Source organism: Limanda limanda, chromosome 22 (genome assembly GCF_963576545.1).
Source record: "Limanda limanda chromosome 22, fLimLim1.1, whole genome shotgun sequence".
NCBI classification, from domain to species: domain Eukaryota; kingdom Metazoa; phylum Chordata; class Actinopteri; order Pleuronectiformes; family Pleuronectidae; genus Limanda; species Limanda limanda.
In genome coordinates, this window is record NC_083657.1 from 3474665 (window position 1) to 3496140 (window position 21476).

The 21476-nt window shown below is 42.2% G+C and overlaps 1 protein-coding gene across 2 annotated transcripts in view; it reads left to right on the plus strand.

Annotated features, from left to right (window-relative positions):
• Window positions 1-11236, plus strand: part of exoc6b (exocyst complex component 6B) — a 71434-nt gene extending 60198 nt beyond the window's left edge. For both annotated transcript variants that reach the window (XM_061095934.1, XM_061095935.1), the window contains exons 21-22: window positions 7793-7905; window positions 9055-11236. In XM_061095934.1, the coding sequence (XP_060951917.1) occupies window positions 7793-7905; window positions 9055-9181 (240 nt within the window). In that variant the 3' untranslated portion in view covers window positions 9182-11236. The remainder of the gene's footprint in view (window positions 1-7792; window positions 7906-9054) is intronic.
• Window positions 11237-21476: the final 10240 nt, after the last annotated feature.

Sequence of the window (21476 nt, forward strand, 5' to 3'; positions counted from 1 at the left end):
ACCCTCGGCACCATTGTAAATGAGGGTCTTGTCCCTCAATGTGTTTTCCGAGGCTTAAATAAATATTCATCAATCAATCAATCAATTATAGAAAGTATTTGAATCCTGCAGACTTCCAGACTTTAGAGCCCACATCCACAATATCTATGCAATGAGCTTTTTCTTAAAACATTTGAATGAATATCAACAACATCAAGCATATTTCCACATTAAATCAAAGTTTTAAAATCTGTTAATGATTATAGACAGTATTTGAATCCATGTACAATCATTATAAAAGGAATTCCCTTCTAACTCGGCCGGTGTTTGAATCTCGTGACAAGTGGACGAACCCAAAATGAACCCGGCCCCAGAATCAACCTCTAAAGAAAAAGTGTTGGAGTCCGAGTCGACCTTTTTAAAAAGTGCTTGAATCTAAATGGAGCTCGGGAGCGAAGCTGAGAAAAGCTCTGGTTTCTCCAGCGCTGTTTGTTTTGGAGTCTTCCGTCTTTATTTGCTTCATCAGAGCAGCTCCCCCCCCCCCCCGGCAGCAGAACCCTCCGACTCCAGCCTCCACTCGTTTATCGTCTCCTCACTCACTCCTTCCCTCCTCCTCCGTAACATCCAGTTACCCTCCGCCTGACCTCTGGCGCTCGCTCCTTCGCTTTTCTCCTGCAGTCCTGTAATATTTCCCCGATCATTCTTTTTGACTTTCCTCTCTCATTCACATCCCCTCATTCTCTCTCTCTCTCTCTCTTTCACTCCGTCTCTGTCCCTCCGTGTCTCTCGCTCGCCCTCTCTTCGTCTGTGCAGTGTCTAATTGACAGCGGAGACCCCTGGTTGAACCACCAGCACTCTTCTCTTGTTTTTGTTTCTTTCTCGTCTTTTCTTTTTTTTTAACCTCCACACTTATTCCATTTCAGCCCTCTCACTTTTTTTTTAAGGGAGGAGTGGTGGGGAGAGAGAGAGAGAGAGAGAGGGAGAGGGAGAGGGAGGATGGGGAATTAGAGATGGAGTAAGTGAGAGAAGGATGAGGAGGGAGAGAATGGAGAGGGAGAAGGTTGGCGACAAAGCACGTCTTTGTGCACAGGTGGAAGAAAACTTTAAATTTAGAAAACTTAACCTGAACCAAAATATTAACACAGCGTTTATTATTTCATTCAAACTTAACTTGTGTTGGATGTAGATTTCAACCTCTTTTTCCCGTATTGTGACAGTAAAGTGCAAATGAGTGCTTTTACGTGAATGTTCCGATTATTCAGAATAACCAAGATGGCGACGGACAAAACGCCAAACTCAAAACTTCCAAGCAGCAGCTTCACAAACCAGCGTGAGCTTTGAACCTCAGCAGCTTTTGATTTGTGACTAAGTCTAATTCTATGTTTTTGATTAGCATAGATGAAGCTGCTGCATGGAAACCGTCCAGCCTGCTAACGTGCCTTTGAGCAAACTCCAGTGGTGCTGCAGCGTGAACGACCTCTGACCTCGACACAAACAGATAACTTCTCCACAGGGAGCGATAAACTTCTGCTGCTGGTTAGTGCAGCTCGGTGCAGGTTGAGCCGGGTTGTGGTTCCTGGCTCCGGCTGCAGGCTGATACAAGCTCTTGGTTTTCATTTGACTTCTGGAGAAATTAGTTCCCTGTTGCAAAGCGATAAACATCCAAGCTGCGTTCGTTCCGGTCGTGGTTTGGAGATGAAGTGATACAGTTCAGAGTTTTCTGTGTGGATTCGCACATGATTTAAAAACAACACATGCTGAGGAACACTGAGAAGAAAGCGTGTGAGGAAGTGAGAGCGGAGTGTGACAGTAGCCGGGCAGCGGTTGACTGATAACCTCTGAATGCGACCTCTGACCTCTGGCTTTCAGGGGTCAGGAGCGGATTTGGGGTTAAGTGTAAAATCCTTTTCTGCCGCAGGTTGTCAGTCGGCTTGTGACAGACGAGATATGATGGGATGTGTGTGTGGTCATCAGGGATTCACTGGTTTAAAAGCTTCTTTTCTGTTTTACTTAATTTAACAGCAAATTAGACTTCTAGAAAATTCAAGGAAACTTTAATGAGTTAATAAGATATTTAGTATTAAAATAATCACTTGTAGTTTGAGCTTAATCCCTTTAAATAAAACAGTATGTTGTAGAATAAACTTGTATGATATAATTCCCAAACTTAAAGCCTGATAATGAATTTAAAGTATTTAATAAACTCTTTAGAACGTCATGAATATATTTATAAAAATACCCTTTGTTTATGGCAAAGAAATGTGAATTCAAGTTTGTTTCTTTGCTGTGAAATTCATCTACAATATTTATTCGGGCATTTAACTTCCCTCTGTTATTTCCTCTAAGTCCCAGAAAACTAAACTCGTCTTTAAACGACCTTTTAACCCCTGAGAGATTTAATCAAAGAGAAACCAAGATGTGGACCGAGGGAGAAATTCATGGACGACAGACGTCTGTTGTTGTTTTTCCTGATAAAGATAAAGATAAAAATCTCTCGTTCTGTTTTCAGTGGAGTGAAGGACAAAGGTGACAGATGTCAAAACGCTCCGTCCTTACTTTCTCCACCGTTTCTTAAACACACTCCAGACCGACAGGAAGAGAGAGATGATTGACAGGTGTCAGTGCTGTGTGTGTGTGTGTGGAGGTCGTGACCTTTGAACTTTTAATGAGGATTCAGTGATGGAGTGAAGGGAGAAGAAGTGAGAGACGCCTGAAGACGGACAGGCGTCAGAGGAAACACTTCTTGTCAGGAGAAGCACTTTCCTGTCTTTCTTCCCATTGGTTGAACAATTAAAATACCTGTGTGTTGATCTGTTGAGAGTGAAGAAGAAGAAGATGAATGATGGATGGATGATTTGAAAGAATGTCCCTGAGAGACAGACGGGTGCCATCATGGCTGCGTCTCTTGATAAAAGTCTAATCCGCTCTCGTTGCTTTTAGCGACCTTTGACCTGGTCCCTGTCAGATTTAGAGAAGAGATGGACAGCTGGGAGAGGAGTGGAAGATGGGAGGATGATGGAGGGAAAGAGAGAGTGAAGTTATGCCCGGAGGAGAAGCAGGATGACTTATTTTAATCAGGAAGATTTTTTTTAATCGTCTTTTCTTTCCCGTCTGTTTAGTCGATAAACGATCTTTGGTTCAGGGTGTTTGGTCACAAATGTCTCAGAGGAAACATTATATAATCACAACCTGTGTGTGTCTGTGTGTGTCTGTGTGTGTCTGTGTGTGTGTGTGTGTGTGTGTGAGTGTGTCTGTGTGTGTAAACATGATGGATTCTGGGTGACCCTGTCGTTTGGCCGTTACGAACGGGAACACATCGTTTCCCCGACGTTTCTAAACAAATAAATCCACAGCCGGAATTACCATTAACAAGTCTGCTAAACACCGAGGGGGAGGAAGAGAGGAAAAGAGAGGAAGAGAGAGGGAGAGAGAGGAAGAGGGGAAGAGAGAGAGGGAAGACGATAAGAGTGGCTGCAAGTATCGATACAGAGCGAAAGATTAGCAGATGTAAAACAGAAAGGAAAGAGGAGGAGGAGGAAGAGGAGGCATAAGGAATGGAAAGAGAGGAGGGATGGAGAGATGGATGATAAGATGAGGGGAGCGAGGGGGCAGGTACAGGTGGAACGATGGAAAGAATAGAAAGAGAGAGAGAAGTGAAGTCGAAACAGTAAGAGGTAGGAGATTAGATGAAATGTCAAAAAGGAAGGAGTGGGAAAGGAGTGATGGTTTGAATGATAATAAGGAGTAGAGAGAGAGAGTGGAGGAGGAAGGAGAGATGGAGAGATGGAGAGAGAGAGAGATCGAAGGAGGGATGGAGGGAGGGATGGAGAGAGAGAGAGAGAAGCCCATTAGCGGAGGAAAAACGAGAGAAAACAAACAAGAAATGTGAGAACAACACGTCACTTTGTTTTTCTGCTCGTCGAAGAATTAGAGGAAGCAATAGTGTGTGTGTGTGTGTGTATGGTTGTGTGTCTGTGTGCGTGCGTGTGTGTGTGTCTGTGTGTGCGTGTGTGTGTGGAGACGGGAGCGATAGCACGGGGGGGTCATGGCGAGGTGAGAGAGGGGGAGCGAGACGGAGAGAGAAGTTCAGCGAGAGGTGAAGAGAGAGACCTGCACTTTCTTTCCGTGTGTGTTTAGGGTGAAACAAGGGTCAGGTGTGTGTGTGTGTGTGTGTGTGTGTGTGTCTGTTTGGTAGTGTGTGTGTGTCTGTGTGTGTGTGTGTCTGTTTGGTAGTGTGTGTGTGTGTGTGTGTGTGTGTGTGTGTGTGTGTGTGTGTGTGTGTGTGTGTGTGTGTGTGTGTGTGTGTGTGTGTGTGTGTGTGTGTGTGTGTGTGTGTGTGTGTGTGTGTGTGTGTGTGTGTGTGTGTGTGTGTGTGTGTGCCAGGCGGACGTGCTGGCTCGTGTGTGCCTCATTTTTTTGGGGAAAGCTTTTCTTTGTTTCATCTTCTTCTTCTTCTTCTCTTCCCATCAGTCTTATCTCCTCCTCCTCCTCTTCTTCTCTTCTCCTAATGTTTGTTCCCTCCACTCCTCCGCTCCTCCCTCCATCCAAATTTACCTACTGACCTCAAGTTCACCCAAATCTCCATGTTCCTCTTCTCTTCTTTCACCTCTCCTCTCATCCTTCGCTCCTCTTCTTGTTCCTCTGTCTAATTTACATCCCACCCTTCTTCACCTCTCCTCTTCCTCCTTTTCCTTTGCTTTCTCCTCCTTTTTTCCATTCTTTCTTCTTCTCCGTCATTCTTCACGTCTCCTCTTCTATCAATTTCTCCTCTTCTCCTCTCTTTTCCTCTCCTCTCTGTATCCTTTCTTTCTTCAACTCGATTATCCTTCTCTTCTTCCTCCTCTTTCATCTCCACTACTTCTTCCTTCCTTATTTTATCTCATTAATTCTCAACTTTCTTTTGTTCACATCTTTTCATCTTTGCTCTCCGCACACTTTCTCATTTACTTCCCTCTCTCCAGTCCCCCCCCCACGTCCTCTTTCATGTTTTTATCCTCTCTCCTTTATCACATAGCATATTCTCTCCGCTTCTTCTCCTTCGCCTCATCCCTCTTTCCTTGTTTCACCTCAAGTGCTCTTTTTTGTGGACGTTAAAGTTACCGAAACCGAAAGACTCTGAAACTCCTTATCGTACGTTAAGCATCTACGTTACCTAGCAACACGTTATGTCCACGCCCACTGGCTAGTTGGGCTTGAATTTCTGCGACGTTATTGTTACCATGGTTACAGCCGGTCAGGAAGTCTCTGGACATTTCCAATCCAACATCGACCAATAAGAACAGAGCAGGACAGCTGACCAGTGAACGGAGGCTCAGATTCATGTTTAAATTATGAAGCAACAAAATATATTCTTATGACTTCACCTCATCCTCCTTTCCTTCTTCTCTCCCTCCTTCTCTTTCTCTTCTTCAGTCTATTTGTTTGCCCTTATCTTGGATACACACAAATAAGGACGGAGGGGAAAAGGAAAGAGATGCACTGAGCGTGATTCCAGAGAAAGGACGAGTGATCCGATCCTAGATATCAAACACACACACACACACACACACACACACACACACACACACACACACACACACACACACACGAAGAAGAGAAAGAGATATGACGAGCGATCCGTTCCAACACAACATGCAAATCTCAGCTTGTGTGTGTGTGTGTGTCTGTGTGTGTGTGTGTGTGTGTGTCAGTCTTCTCTGGCTTCACTTTGTGTTTACTTCATCAACTCCACTGTGTGTGTTCTCTCGTCTCATTTACTTAATTAACTGACTCATAACATCAAAGACCGATGACATTTGGGCTTTTATGGGACTCTGTGTGTGTGTGTCTGTGTACATGTTTGTGTGCCTGTACAGCCTGTGTGTGTGTGTGTGTGTTTGTAGTTCTTTCTACGGGAGGATTAGCAGGTCAACCCTCGGCCGTGCGAGGGTGAACTCGGGGACAAAGGAGGGACAACGAACGAGCGGTGAATGCAGAAGTGAACGGACCAGAGGGAGTTGGGGAGGGAGAAGAAAACAGCGCTAGAGAGACGGTAGGAGTGGGAAGAAGGGAGGGAGGGAGGGATGGATGGAGGAGAAGATCAGGAACCGGTCGTCTCTTAAGTCTCCCTCCACAGCCAGGTTTAGAGGGAACACGGGTCGAGGACAGAGGAAAGTATTCAGGACACTTCCTGTTTTCCTGAGAGATTCTGACGAGGTGACTTCAGGTAAAAGATCTGAGCTCGTCATGTGATCAGTTTGAACCAATCACAGTGAAGGAAACACAGAAGGATAAAAGAACTCTCATCTTTCACAAGGTTTAGTCTCAAGTGTTCGTTCCTTAGTTTCATTTGATCGGGATAGTTTGACGTTGTAATTTAGGCACTAAACAATCTGTCTGTCTTTGAATTACTCTGAATTACAGTCTATTAATCTCTTAAAGCTTTTCTGTATTTTATTTTAGTCTTATTTTTGTATATAGCTTCATTTTTATTGTTCTCGGTTTTATGAATTGTATTTCTTTGTTCCTTTTTTCAACATTTTGTCTTTTTTTTACGATACTTGTACAGAAAGGTTCTAAAGAAATAGATTTCCATAATATTATTATGGACGTAACACAACACATTAATTTGATTGATATTCACACGACAAACACATTTGTTCCAAATCCTCGAACTTAAAGTTTCCCTCGTTTCTTTCTTCTTCTTCTTCAAACTTTCTTCAGCCACCTTCACCTCCGGCCTTCGTCTTCAACACTTCCTGTTCTCTATCTCCGATCTCTCGTCCGTCCTCTGCCCTCGTTCTTATCTGTCCATCTTCATCTGCCCTTACTTTACCCTCTCTCTCTATCTCTGCCCTCTCTTATTCTCTCTCTCTCTCCCACATGTGGTTTTGGTCTCCATCCCTCTGTACTGCGTCCCTCCCTCTCTCATCCCTCGCTCACATATGGTTTCTCTCTCTGGATCTGTGTGTGTGTGTGTGTGTGTGTGTTTGGTGTTACCCAGAGTTCACTGGGGCTCCCTGCTCGTGTGTGTGTGTGTTTTACAGACAGAGATAGAGACAGAAAGTGTGTATGTCTGCAGGCCGACGTGTGTGTGTGTGTGTGTGTGTGTGTGTGTGTGTGTGTGTGTGTGTGTGTGTGTGTGTTAGGTGGAGTTCAGCAGGGCAGCAGCAGGTTATGCAACAGTTTCTAATGGGAGCCATTTCTAGAAAGACTTAACCTTTCCTCCTCTTCCTCCTCTTCTTCTAATTTCTTTTTCTCCTTTGTTTGTTTTTGTGTCCGAATGTAAAAATATTTTCAGCTGTAAAAGAAAATATTGCAGAATTCGATCCCTGAAGCGAATCAGACATTTCCAACATTAATGTAATTTGTTTATTTTAGTTCTAAATTAAATTTGCAGCTAAAAACATTGTTAGGTCAAAAGCAGTTTGTTGTGTAAACAGTAAATTAATCGAGCGTCTCAAGTGTCACATCAGATATTAACCTTTAAACGCTTTTCGACAATTTAATAGTCTTCTTCAAGGTTTGAGCTGAATTCTAATGGCAGAGAGCGAATCACGAAGACCAGATACTTATCTAAGTAAAGCAAATGTTTGTTTCCAGAAAGTTTAAACATAGTTAATAAATAAGTCACACACGACTGTGTCATCGTTTAATATCGTTCAGAACAACCAGGCTTGTTTACGCTCATTGTGACTCATCAACTTTTCTTCATGTGTTTATGTTCTCATCAGTGAAATCGATCATTTCAACCTCAAACAACCAGGTTTGTTTCTGAGAATGAACAGGAAACAGAATGTCTTTCATTAAAGCGTCTCTTCCTGTTTGTGTCTAGCTGCTGGAGCTGTTCACCGAGTGGGACTGGTCCACGTATCTCGCTGACTACGGAAAATCCACCTGCAAATACCTGAGAGTGAATCCACACACGGCTCTGGTCCTGCTGGAGAAGTGAGTCCTTCATCCTTCATCACACATCGTCTTCCTCACTTCTCTGCTGGAATCCATTCGATCAGGAGTTAATCTGATCTTCAGAGGCTTAATAATCAAAGACACAAAGTCCTGCAGCTCTTTCCTGTTTAGTATATTTAAAGATTTAGTTTATTTGGGCTTTGATTGAACAAAACAAGTCGTAAACAGACATTAAAAGACATTTAATAAGTTTTAAATGTATAAACTAAAAGAGAGTGAGGTTTCTCTGTGGTTTGGGAACATTTTCACTTTCCACATATAATTTAGAGTCTTACATTTCTATTCTAACTTTTGATTCAGCTAAAATCCGTCCTCTGATTATGTTTAATAATTTAAAATTTCTATTTCCTCGCTCTTGATTTCACAAAGTCATAAATTGGTTATTTCTCTGTTTTGTTCCAAACAATCAATCGAGTAATGAATCAGCAGATTAAACTTTATTGTCTCAACACACAACATCTCTCCTGTTTGTCCTTAATGTTGTTTTTTATTAGGTCATTTAAACCGTGAGTATTGTCTCTGACGTGTGTGTGTGTTTGTGTGTGTAGTGTTGAGCATGTGTGTAAATACAGTTTAGATTCAATACTAAAGTGTGTGTGTGTGTCAGAAAGAGAGATTTAATCTTCGTTTTGTTTTGTTTTGTGGAAAATCACATGCACGTCCTGATGTGTATCACTGTGGCCGTTATCACTACAACAACAACCCACAGTTTATCAGTGTAGGGGCTGAGCTGCTGTAGAGATAAACACACACTCTACACACACACAGACACACACTCCTATGATCTTCTCTCTGGAGCTCCAGGAGGCCTACTGGTCCCTCTGTGCCCGGGAGGAAGCTCCCTGCTGGGGCTTGTCTGCTCTGCTGGGTCCCCTGAACTCCCTGGAGGTCCACAACAGTCCAGTGTTCCACAACAAAACACACAATCACACACATGTTGAGACACACACACACTAGTTTAACAGGTGTCTTGAGCAGAAATGTTTGTTGAGACTGAGGATGCTTGTTTTCCTGATGTGCATTTTTCTGAAACTAACTGCATTAAAACCCTGAGAAGGTGAAACTCAAACATCCAGTTGGTTTCTCTCCCTCCTCTCATCCTCTGTTCTTCTTCTCCTCCGTCTGCAGGATGAGGGAGACGAGCAGGAAGAACAACATGTTCGCTCAGTTCAGGAAGACGGACAGAGACCGACAGAAGCTCATCGACACCGTCATCAAGCAGCTACGCAACCTCATCGCTCAGCACCACGCCTGATTGGACAGCAGGCTCCAACGCCAGCGCCTGATTGGCTGATTGAATCCTTCACTTCCTGGGACTCCACTGGACTTCACACTGCACAATCATTTCTTCTGGAATCAGAATTTTTCCATTTAACTGATTTAAATTCAGAACTAACTCTCCTGGATCCTGGTGATTTGTTTTCCGAGCGTCAACAAATCCACAAAAAGACCAAAACCAGCGATGACACGTTGACTTGTCTCCGTCCTGCAGCGTGAAATACTCATCACAACATTTCACTTGTATCCATCCACAACTGGAAATAGTCCCAAACAAATGCACAATTTTTCCCTGTCCTGTGTAAAGTTTTGTAAAGTGATAAGATGCTTTACGTTTCTGACCTCCGGCCTCAGGGGGGCGACGGAGGACGTGTGTGAGTCAGTTGCGGTTACCCACTCGTAGCCTATATCCCCCCCCCCATCACCTAAAGGTTGTTGTTGTAACTTCTGAGACAAAAAAATCATTTGGTTTCGGTCTCTTCATTGGACGTGTTGACAGTATTTAAACACACGGCCTTATTCGTAGATTTAAAACGATTAGCCGGTGGATTTCTTCATGTGGGGAACAAGCAGTTCATTAAGAATCGTATTTACATTAAATTCTAGATAAATCTACTTAAGCCTCTTAATTTAAAGTATTAATTACTAAATCTTTCAGTTTGCCGGACGCCATCGAGCCTCGTTACTGAAAAGTTTGTGAGTCCGATAATCGCGGTTTATCATGTTAGTGATTATGCAGCTGTGAGAGAAAATCTTTTTGGAGATTTTATTTCCGATTCAGAAGCGTCAAACTACAACGTTGACATTTACCTTCCACGTCTTCCACGATGTATTTTGAATGTACACCAGGGGGCGTCGCCTCCATCGTCCTTTTCGGTAGCTGCGTGTTAAAGCACTGAACTCGAGATCACGTCCGGAAGAGAAAAAACAGTTTCTCGTTGATCTGCGAAAAACTTGAATGGCCGCGTCGTTCCCACGTCGTCTGAGCCGTGGTGGGAATCGAACGCCGAAGTCGAGGGGTTGTCGTTCCGCCCCTTTCCAGTGGGGGGGCGTGGCCTGAGCATTTATTCTCATCTTGTATCGACAGCTTGATTGGGCAACCGCTCTAAAGTGAAAACTGTTTTGTTTGTCTTTGACTAGAAAGAGACTAATTTGTGTAAACACACACACACACAGTCATGTCTTCCATACGCAGAGTTGTGTGTGTGTCGTATGTCTACACAAACCTTTGTTTAGTGATTATATTCACACTATTTTTGGAGCTAGTGGATCTTCGTTTTGTCTTTTTTTCTTGAACTCGGTGCAATAGCAGCAATGGAAACTGCAGGATTTTGTGTGTTAATTGTTGGGTTTTAAAAAGGGAATCGAACTTCAAACTCTTTCTGCCTGGATCTTCCTGTTCTACTGCAGATCAACTGTACGCTGATGTGTGCGACTTTTTCATCTACGCTCAGCTGTGCGTCATTTTTTGGTGTCTGGGTTCGGTCACACAAATGTTTTCGCGGTGAACCGTCGCCTCTCGTCCAATCAGGAAGCAGGAAAGATTTGCTTCCTGCTTTTTGATTTTGGTGAATTTTGACTCGAGATATTCGTGTTGCGTTCACGTGTCACCGTGCTGTTGCTAAGGGAACGTGGGGGGGGGGGGGGTCGCTGTTCAATGTGCCTTTCCTGTGTTCTGATCTATTCTCCTGACGTAGTTACTGAACATCCACACAACATGGACAACAACAAGGGATCTCTGGAGCTTTCATGTTTAGGTTGCAGAATGTTCGACAAATATAACTCTTTACATTTATCAGTAATACTCCAGTCCTTTGCTTGAGGGCGCCAAGGCAGTAACACAAAGGCAACAACTTTGGCGTTGAAACTGACGCTATGTTCTGTATTTTGTAAATCTTTATTGGGACGGAAGCACTGTAAACGAAGCTGTTGCATTAAACCACTAACACATGGAACTAAAGTAAAGTACTAACGCATTTGCAAAAAAAATGGCAACGGAAAAATATGGAATAAATGTTGAACTGTTGAATAATTTGTCACGACTGTTTCTTGATGTAGTTTCTCTGTAAACTAATACATTTACTTTCTTTAATGTTCACACCCGAGTGATCAGAGTCAGTGTGATTCTACTGCTCCTGTGACCTTTGACCTCTCAGACAGCGTGGGTGTCTGCTGTGAAGCACGTGATTAACGACTGTGTGTGTGTGTGTGTGTTGGCGCTGCAGGTGGGAGTTGTGTGTTCGGTGAAGGGTAGCGACGCACATCCGAAGCAACACAACCTCTCTGCGTGCTCCAGGTTCCCTCGGCTCATACAGGAGCAGTGGAGCGATCCTAACGTCAGGATGACGCACTCCCAGTTTGCTGCTTTATTATTCATTCAATTAACTTTTGTAAATTCTGGCTTCGCTTTCAGATTTCCAGTTTAAAATATTCATGCAGTCTTTCTTTTCCTCCTCCTGCTCTGACCTGCTCCAGACAGAAGAAGCTTCAGCTAATGGACCAAAAGAGTCAGAGGTTATTATGTTGTTTTCTTAAGCAACAAGTTGGTCAAAATTTTCCAACCAGGTGTATTGATGATAATGAATGGAATACAGGGTTCCCGCGGGGTCTTAAAAAGTCTTAAAAGGTCTTCAATTTAATAATCGAAATTTTAGGCCTTAAAAAGTCTTAAAAAGGTCTTAAATTTGATTCGGCCAGAGCTGAGAAGTTAGAGGTTTTGTAGTGTTCGATGGGATGTTTAATTTCCTTCTCTGGACATGTTTTATGGAACATCCTTTTATTTCAATTTATTTCAGCATGTTTAATGCATGTTTAAAGCTTGTTTGACTTGTGTGTTGTTATTGTTCTTATGTTGAATGGGTATAAATTTACTTTGTAAGTAATTCTGTGACTTATTTCTTCTTTGATAGTAATTTTCCTTCATACTTTTTGCCAGTATGGTCGTGAAATAGGTCTTTAACTCTATTCAAAGTGGTCTTAAAAAGTCTTAAACTTATCTTGTTAAAACCTGTAGGAACCCTGGGAATAAGGAGAAGAGCTGAAGCTCAGGAAATCTGTAACAAACCACTAAATATCTGAGAGCAAGTGCAGGGTTTAGAGTGACATCCAGTAGTCCTGCTCTCGATCCCAAAGACCACGAATAAGGAGGAAGAATAACCACAGAACGTTTGTGATTGACAGCTGAGACTGACTCGTGATTGGTCGAGTGTCGGACCTTGATGCTTCATCACCTGATCAGCTCGACTCTGGCTCCGAATTACGTCGACAGCACAAGATGGCGGCAAACGTATCCAGGATTTTCTGATGGGACACTGATGATCTGAAATACTCCCGTTCTAATTTTACCTCAAACATCAATCTGTTTTCTTTCATTCCTCGTTATTATTTTCTTTCCATGTTCTCTGTGTATTGAGAGTATTTCTCTTGTCTTTTACAAGTTTACAAATTAGTGCTTTTTCTGAATAAAGGTCATTTTGAATCTGTTTCTCTACCAACATGAAAATCACTCTGATCTGTCTTAATAAGACGAGCATATTTTAGCGTTAAGAAGAAAAAGTCATATGTTAGCATGACGTTCTGAATATGATAAAAAAAGTCATAGGTTTGCATGTCTTGGAAATATGATAAAAAAGTCATAGGTTAGCATGTCGTTCGAAAACTGGTGTCTAACGCTAACCTATGACTTTTTCATCATGGGTATAATAGAACCCTCACTTTATAGTAGGTGTATTTCTACTGTTGACTGATTGTTAATGTAAAACTGACAATTAATTAAAACCAACAATTCTCTGCTGCGTCATCGTAAGCTTCTGTCCCAGATGCAGATGTTTGTAATATCATGAAGGTCGAGTTCAGGAGAGAGAGTTTGTACCTGTTCGTGTCGATAAAGTTTTCAACAGCGTCGTCACTTCCTGGTTTTGCATATCGTCCGGCTCCTGTGTGCAAGATAAAAGTTACACAATCAGATATGAGATATGACAAACCTCTCTTCCTCCACGGACACTGATGGAGGATAAGAAGAGATTATAAAGTTATTTTTTGTCGTTCTAGGGAGAAAGTTACTTTACTGATCCCGAGGGAAATGAAGGACGCGTCAGTTTGTGTGAATGAACACACACACACACACAGACGCACACACAGACGCACACACACGGTTCTAATGAAGACAGATGAGACAGCACACACTTCTCTCTACCTCCTGGTTATTGATGAGCCTGAGAGGTCAAAGGTTACAGAAACACCAGAAGCTCTGTGTGTGTGTGTGAGAGAGACTTTCACTTGCTCTCCTGTATCACTGCTTTCTAGGTAGAAATAAAATAAAAAAATAATAAAGTTGATCCATTTCCTGCACATTAGCTCTGATGTTATTGATTAAAAAGATTAAACATGAACCATCACTTTCACTCAGAGTCTCACGCAAACTGTTTTGGCTCATTAATCCAAACTTTAGACAGATTTAGACTTTGGCCGGTTTCCACACCTTTAATATGAAGTACAAACAGAAACATGGACTTTAAATCAAACAAGTAATCGTGTTATATTTTCTAAAACCATCGAGGTTCAGAGGAATTGGAAGTTATGTGTTTGGTTTCTTTCTTTTAATTCCCAGCAGCAGACGACAAACCAGAAAATAAGTCTTAAAGAAACTGGATGTGAAAGTGGAAACGTCTCCGTGGACGCCTGTGGTCCAGCTCTTCACTTCTTCTTCTCCTCCTCATCTTCTATCTGTTCATCTCTGTTATAGTTCTTCATCCACAGTGAGTTTTACTAATAATCTCCCAAAAATAGCTGCGGCCTGACCAGTGGATTCTTCTTCTAACTGAAAGACTACTGTGTGTGTGTGTGTGTGTGTGTGTGTGTGTGTGTGTGTGTGTGTGTGTGTGTCTGTGTGTGTGTGTGTGTGTGTGTGTGTGTGTGTGTGTGTGTGTAGCACGGCCAGTTTTTCCATTCCTTTGTTTGTTCCCAACCACATATGTAGAAAAGTGAATTATAATGAAGCCCATTATGAAGGCTGAGCAGAGACCTGATAGCTGTGTGCACTGGGGATTGTTGTGCTCTGTGTGTGTGTGTGTGTGTGTGTGTGTGTGTGTGTGTGTGTGTGTGTGTGTGTGTGTGTGTGTGTGTGTGTGTGTGTTTGCTGGATTTTTCCCCTGGTATTCACGGTGAATACAAAAACATTTAAGTGTCGGGCGGCATTACTGTAATTGCCGTTTTAGATCTGATTCGATACAGACCTCTCTGGGGAGGTTTTTCGGAAATGTGCGTATGTGTGTGTTAGTGTGTGTCTGTGTGTGTCTGTGTGTGTGTGTGTGTGCATAATAGAGAGAGAGAGAGAGAGATTTATTCAGCTGGGAAACTGACTGAGTATCGTCGTGACTTCTGGGAAACAAGCTGCACATGTTCACTTTGTTTGTCATTCATTTGTTCTACTTGATCATTGTTACACTTTGGCAGCTTGATTGAATTTGTCAATTAACTCATCTGGATCCTCGCTGGGTGATTTCAGCCAAACAGGATTATTATTATTTTCCTCTACTTGAGAAATTAAAATATGAAAGAACCAAACACATCCTTCAAAATCAAAGCATTCTGACAAACATTGTGTTGACGTCGACTGTGAGAGTCGTTCAGATCGAGTAGAAGAGCGACTCCTGAACCTGGGACTTTTCTGAAAACTATATAAGACATAATTATTTGAAAATGATGCAAAGAGTAAAATGGTTTTACCTTATGTTGCTGTAAAGTGTTTGGTTCCCGAGCGACTTCCTGCAGAGAATCCAGTGACTGGCAGCTGAAGAATGTAACTTAAGTTAAGAAGTTAATTACCTGATGATTTCTGAAGTTTTTAATATCACAGTCTGGAGATAAATCCTCTCAAGCTGCAAGAAGACAAGAGAACAACGTAAACAATCATATCTTCACCTGGATTTATTTAGACTGTTTGTTTACTTCCTCCTGACGACAACAGTTTCCTGTTTTTGTTATTACTGCGGCGATGATGTCACGTAATGAGACCGAAACACAGCGAGAGACGTAAACATTACAAGGTGAGTAGAAGAAGAAGCATGGTATACAAAAAACACACACGTACACACACACACACACACACACACAGACACACACTCATTGAGCCCAGATGCCTCCACATCAACTGCTGAAGCCAAAACACTCATAAAAGTGGAAATAACCCAAACACACACACACACACACACACACACACACACACACACCACAGTTCATTAACGAGCCACTGAATACACTCATACACACTATCATCATGAACACACACACACACATTGCGTTGACCTACTGAACTGTGTGTTGCAGCTGATGCAGTGTGTGTGTGTGTGTCATCATGGGAAACTGGCGCTACATGTGTTATCTATAAACTCTGATTAACACTGTGTGTGTGTCACCGAGTATGAGTGTAATGTACATGTGTAACTCATGAGGTTTGTGGGAAATGGGTTGTTAGACACACACACACACACTCACAGACACACACACTGTACCCCCTGTACAGAGTAATAGTTTCGGGATGTGTGTGTGTCTGTCAGCAGGTGATCTGACGTTCTCAACGTGCAGCAGCCTGCGGTCGGACGCTGTGTCGGAATCGAACCCACGGCATCAGGCACACGGAGCGACCGAGGCACAACCGCAGTTTGTAAAGTTCTTTTATGGCAAATTGTTCCTCGGTGCAGAAAACACATGTTGGGAATAAATCTCACATCATCAGGTTCAGGTGTTTTATAATAAGTGGTGGAAAAAGTTCTTGAACATTTTATAGAGGAGCAACATGATAGTACAAACTGATTATAGATCATACATAATTTAGGTAATAATTATAAAATACAGTATTTTGATGAGGTTGACGTGTCGCAGTATGAAAGAAAAATGGCAATAACCCATAAAACAATCAGTGGGGGGGGAAGTTCTCAACGTTTTACTTGAGAAACGTTTTTTTTTTTTAAACGCTCCACTGGGACCAGTGAAGGCAGCTACTGGTGAGGACGAGGACTGGTTCAGATCAGGAGAAGAAGACGCAGACGAGATTTAATCTGTCGCTCTGACTCGCAACGACACGACAGAACTGTGAGGAGGAAGAAGAAGAAGAAGAAGAAGAAGAAGAAGAAGAAGAAGAAGAAGAAGAAGAAGAAGAAGAAGAAGAGGAAGAAGAAGAGACGCTCTAGTTTCAACTGACAAAGCCAAGTGATAAATGAGGAGAACAAATGAGGCGAGCAGGGAAAATGTGAGGCCATTAAAAGAGAGAATAAACAAAACGGAGCGAGAGCTGAAAGTCACTCTTGTGCAGACGAGAGAAGAAAGAAAGAAACAGAAGAGAAGACTGATTGTCTCTTTGTTTCGTCTCCTTCCTTTTTTTAAGTTTTTACATCCATTCCTCTCACTGTCTTTCTTTCTTTCTTCCTCTGGAGTTCCTTCATGTTTCTCTCATCATGTTGTGACAGTTTGAAACGATCGTATCAAGGAACCTTCACATCTGTCAGGTCGGGTTTTCTCGGGAGTTTCAGAGGAAGATTTGGGGATTTTCTGCGACCCGATCATTTTTTACAGTGCAGCATCTTTCTCTGAATCACTGGAGACCTCTGAGAAAATCCCCTTTGACTAATTTTCATTTGTACTTCGTTGCATAAATCTCAACACGTCAACACAACCCAGTGCCTCCAGTTCCCTGCTACAGGAACCAGTCGATCACCAGGGAGCAAAAGTCAACCGCAAAGAGTTATTCTCTGAGTCTCGTTGTCATTGTCAGTGTTGTTTTTGTCGTCTTGCGTCTTATTGTTGACTCTTTTCTGTTGTTTGGAGTTTTGTGTCTCTCTGATTTACAAACAAGAACCACTCATGGTGTCCTCACCCAGAGGTTCTGGCCTGACTCCGGTAGTTTGAGGGAGACTCATCACTCGGTCACTTCCCTGAGACGAGACCGAGCTCAAGGTTCAAACGTCGGAACGTCTCGTCCCAGAGAAGAAGAAGAAGAAGAAGAACACGAAGTTCCTGTAGACAAGAGACTGGAAACACAAAGCTGTGATCAAGAGAAGCTCTAATTAAGTTGTCGAACACCAGCCTGGAGGAGCAGCATCAGAAACCCACATCCTGGTTTTATCCAGAAGTCTTCCCACAAGGCCCGATCCACAACATTTGGTGATGGGGGGGGGTTAAGCCACGTTTGTACTTAATTAGTTGAAGGAATCTCTGGACGGTTCCACCACGATGAGTCAGTGACCTTGTGACCTGTGGGAATCGAACGCAGCTCAGATCCTCCTCTGACCCGATCGGTTCCTTCAGACTCGTCTCCTGCTTCGTCTTTAATCGCTCACATACGATAAGAAGAGGATTCAACTTCTCTAAATTTGTTTTGGAAAATGTTTTGAATGTTATATATATATATTTATTCAGGACTGTTAATGTCTTCTGAATTCTTTCGGTTTGGAACCAGTGGAAAGAGAAAGTGCTCAAAGTCTCCGTCCGTCCGATATTAAAGAGTTCGTTAACAGTGAGAACAAACTTCATCAATAATCTGCGATCCAGAAACAACGAGCTCCAGGTGTCGATCGTCTGTAACCACTGAGCCACTTTGTGTGTCTGTTTGTGTGTGTTCTCACTCCACGGTGTCTTTCCTGTTGTGTTCTTCTTGCCCTCTTCATCGCCGCCCTGCCGCTGCTCCTCTTCTTCATCGGTCGTTACCGAGCAGCTGCTCTACCCAGCTGTGCCGCTCTCACTCCGTTAATGGAGTTCGTGTTAGAGCACAAACGGCGATAAAACGTGCAGAGCTAATCCGCGCAGCTTGTGATCGCGTTACCAAAGTTTTTATTGTTTTTAATAAAAAGCCTGAAGTCGGATGATCGTGTTTTTCCACGGTGAGATCGTCCAAAACCTGAAGTTCATCTTTAATTCATCTTTAACTTCTTCAGAACAAACGTGTTGTTGTGATGAAGTTCTGAGCTTCTGGACTCGAGTGCAAACGAGCAGCGGTGAGACACTTTAACAGTTTCAGATTTGTTGTCTTCAGACTCCACCAGTCGGCTTTTCTCCTACTTTGTGTTAACAAACCCAGTAGAACCAGTTGAAGCGAAGGATCGATGAACTTCTCCCACCTCTGGTCTGTCAAGGTTGATGAGATTATCCAACACATTCTGGCCTGAACCCACCGAACAACCGCCAAGCTCTCCTCAAAGCCGTCCTAATTTGTAAATGGCTTGTTCTCCGTCGGTCCAGAGATAATCACGCCCCCTCCGGCACGGAGCGATCGCACAGGACGCCTCTTTCAGTAATTCCCGATTCTGTTGCGGAGAAGCCGCAGATCTAAAAAAAGATGCAAACAACCGGCCGGTGACGCAAAAGTCTCAGTTCAGAAGAATGTGTTTGTATCAGTGGATGTGAATCACTGAGGAGCACAAACACGACTCAGCAGATTTCTACAATTCTTGGTGGGAGGATGAACCACGAGCCAAATTAAAAACCTGTGGAACTTTATCACATTTAATGAATCAGAATAAATACAAATTAAAGGTGTAGAGGTATTTGAAAGGTAAGGCTAAGAGTAGGGTTAAAGTTAAGGGTGAGGTTAACAAGTGAGGTTAAGGGTTTAGATTAAGGTTAGTGATAAGATTTAGGCTGTAAAAGTTAAAGTTAAGGATGAGGTTAAGGTGATAGTTAAGGGTTTATGATAATTTGATATATTAGAGTGAAGGTTAAGGGGTTAAGGTTAAGTGTAAGGGTTAGTTTATAGTTAAGTAGTAGTTATGGTTTAGAGTGAGTCGCCAGGAAATTAATGTAAGTCAGAGTAATGTCTTCTGACTTCATGAAGACGTGTGTGTGTGTGTGCGTTTGTGTGTGTGTGTGTGTGTGTGTGTGTGTGTGTGTGTGTGTGTGTGAGTACTTCCTCTGTCCCACTAAGCTCTAAATCCTAAGCTAAACACCTCAGTGGTAAAAGGTCACCACAGGGTCGGAGGAAATTGAAAATACGTTGGCAAGCAAAACTGACACGCATCACCTCGTGTTCGCACACACACAGACACACACAGACACACACACACAGACACACACACTCAGAGTCTCCGGGACTCAGGCAAACGGAGGTATGGAAGTGTGAGTGTGTGTGTTTAGGTTGTGTTAAAAGCTTAAATGGACATAGCAGAGGAATGTAAAGATAAGGCGTCTTTGCTTATACAAAGGGACACAGAGACACACACACACACACACACACACACACACACACACTGACTCACACTCACACAGATGTAATTATCTAACTTCGGCACATAACCGGATGAAAACGCTGAAGTCTGACACATTACACAAGAGGTCGTGACCTTGTAATGGAGTGGATGAGGAGGATTTGGTTGTGTGTGTGTGTCTGTGTGTGTGTGTGTGTGTGTGTGTGTGTGTGTGTGTGTGTGTGTGTGTGTGTTACGGTCATTTGTGAATCAGCTTCATCTTCAAATCTACTCGCTGACGTTTCTCTTTTCCTTCACTAAATATCCTCTGACTCACTTCTTAATTCAAACAACTTTTTGAAAGTCCACTCAATCAAAGCATCTGATGATATAAACTCACTTTATACACAAAGTTGTGTTTATATGTTGGATCATTTATATTTCGACATGTTTACAAATATTTTAAAATCAGTTTTTCACAGAACAAAGGTCATTGCTTTTAATTTTTGCCATTCACCCTCTGTAGAGGACATACAAAAAAAAGGTAATACTATAAATTTTGTGTAACTTTTTTGTACACATTCTTCTGCATTGTTTATTGTATATATCGGCAAACATGTTTCTTATGGGAATAGTTTGAGACCTAAAGTCAAAACCTCAGAAGAAGAAGAAGACGCTCTATCTGCGACGCTGTCCGTGGTGCTGACACGCCCCCTCCGTCACCTTCAGTGAGTTTCTGTGTCGCGGGTTTGAAAACGCTGTGACGTCACTTCCTGTCACTTAGAAGCGTTCGGCATCCGGTGACACATTAAAGACGAGTCTATGACCCGATGAGGTTTAGATAGATAGATAGATAGATAGATAGATAGATAGATAGATAGATAGATAGATAGATAGATAGATAGATAGATAGATAGATAGATAGATAGATAGATAGATAGATAGATAGATAGATAGATAGAGTACTTTATTCATCCCCGAAGGGAAATTAAGTTGTCATAGCAGCCGGTATATTTGAATACAATAAAATACAATACAATAGAATAAAAAATATTGAGGTAGAAAGAGTAAAAAAAACAAAAAAAACAAAAAAAAAACAGAAGCACAAGATAAAATACAATAAAATAGGTAGATAAGGTGCAGTGGCAAGATGATGGTAAAAGTACTGATGATATGATGGTAATGGTATTGTTAGACAGTATATAAGAATATAAGAATTAATATATATTCGTTATCGTCAGAGTTTGTGATTCTGAGGCCGAGCAGAACTTTCACCCGCTGCTCTTTCTCTACTTTTCGTTACATAATCGCTGAGTCAGGTTCATAAAAACACGTCTGTGGACACATTGTTCTTTAGGTTGTTTTTCTGGAGGATTTACATGAACTGCATTACACACAGGACTGTAATCCATGAGTCACTTGTTTGTTTGCTGAGGTCACACATACCTCAAATATATAAACACTTTCATAATATACATGTTTGAGTCAGTTTGGGACTTTTTAGCTGTTTGTTTGTCGGCAGGATGACGCTAAAAATACTTCATGGATTTCCGCAAAACTTCTTTCGACACTGATTTGGATCTGGAGGAAAAATTATATTTAGAGACATATTTAGAAACTGGTTTCTGTGACTGTAAAGATCTCTAACTTCCAGTTTTCAAGTTTTTACATAAACGGGGAAGATCAGGTTTTATGCTGAGAGCTCTGGAGCAGCAACTGAATGGATCTAGAGGTGAGATGGTTTTTCTGTCTATTGTGGAGGAAGATTCACATTAGAATAGAATAGAATATAGAGCACATATTTTTACAAAATTAAACTAAACAAAATGCCGATCCTGGTTGTTGTATAAAAGTTAAAAAGAAGACGTGATTCTCATCTGAACTTTACAAACTGACGACTGAGGAAGCAGTCATCGCCCTGCCCCTTCACAATAAAAGACACATGAAGCGACACTTTTGAAAACCTCAGTCGTGTCGTCTTTTGTCTTCGTCGCTTAGAGTTTCCACCAAAAATCCAGATCCTGATTATTTTTTGAAGACAAAGTCGAGAAGCGTGAAAATATGTTCTAACTGAATTTGTCCACTTGCTGTTTTCCA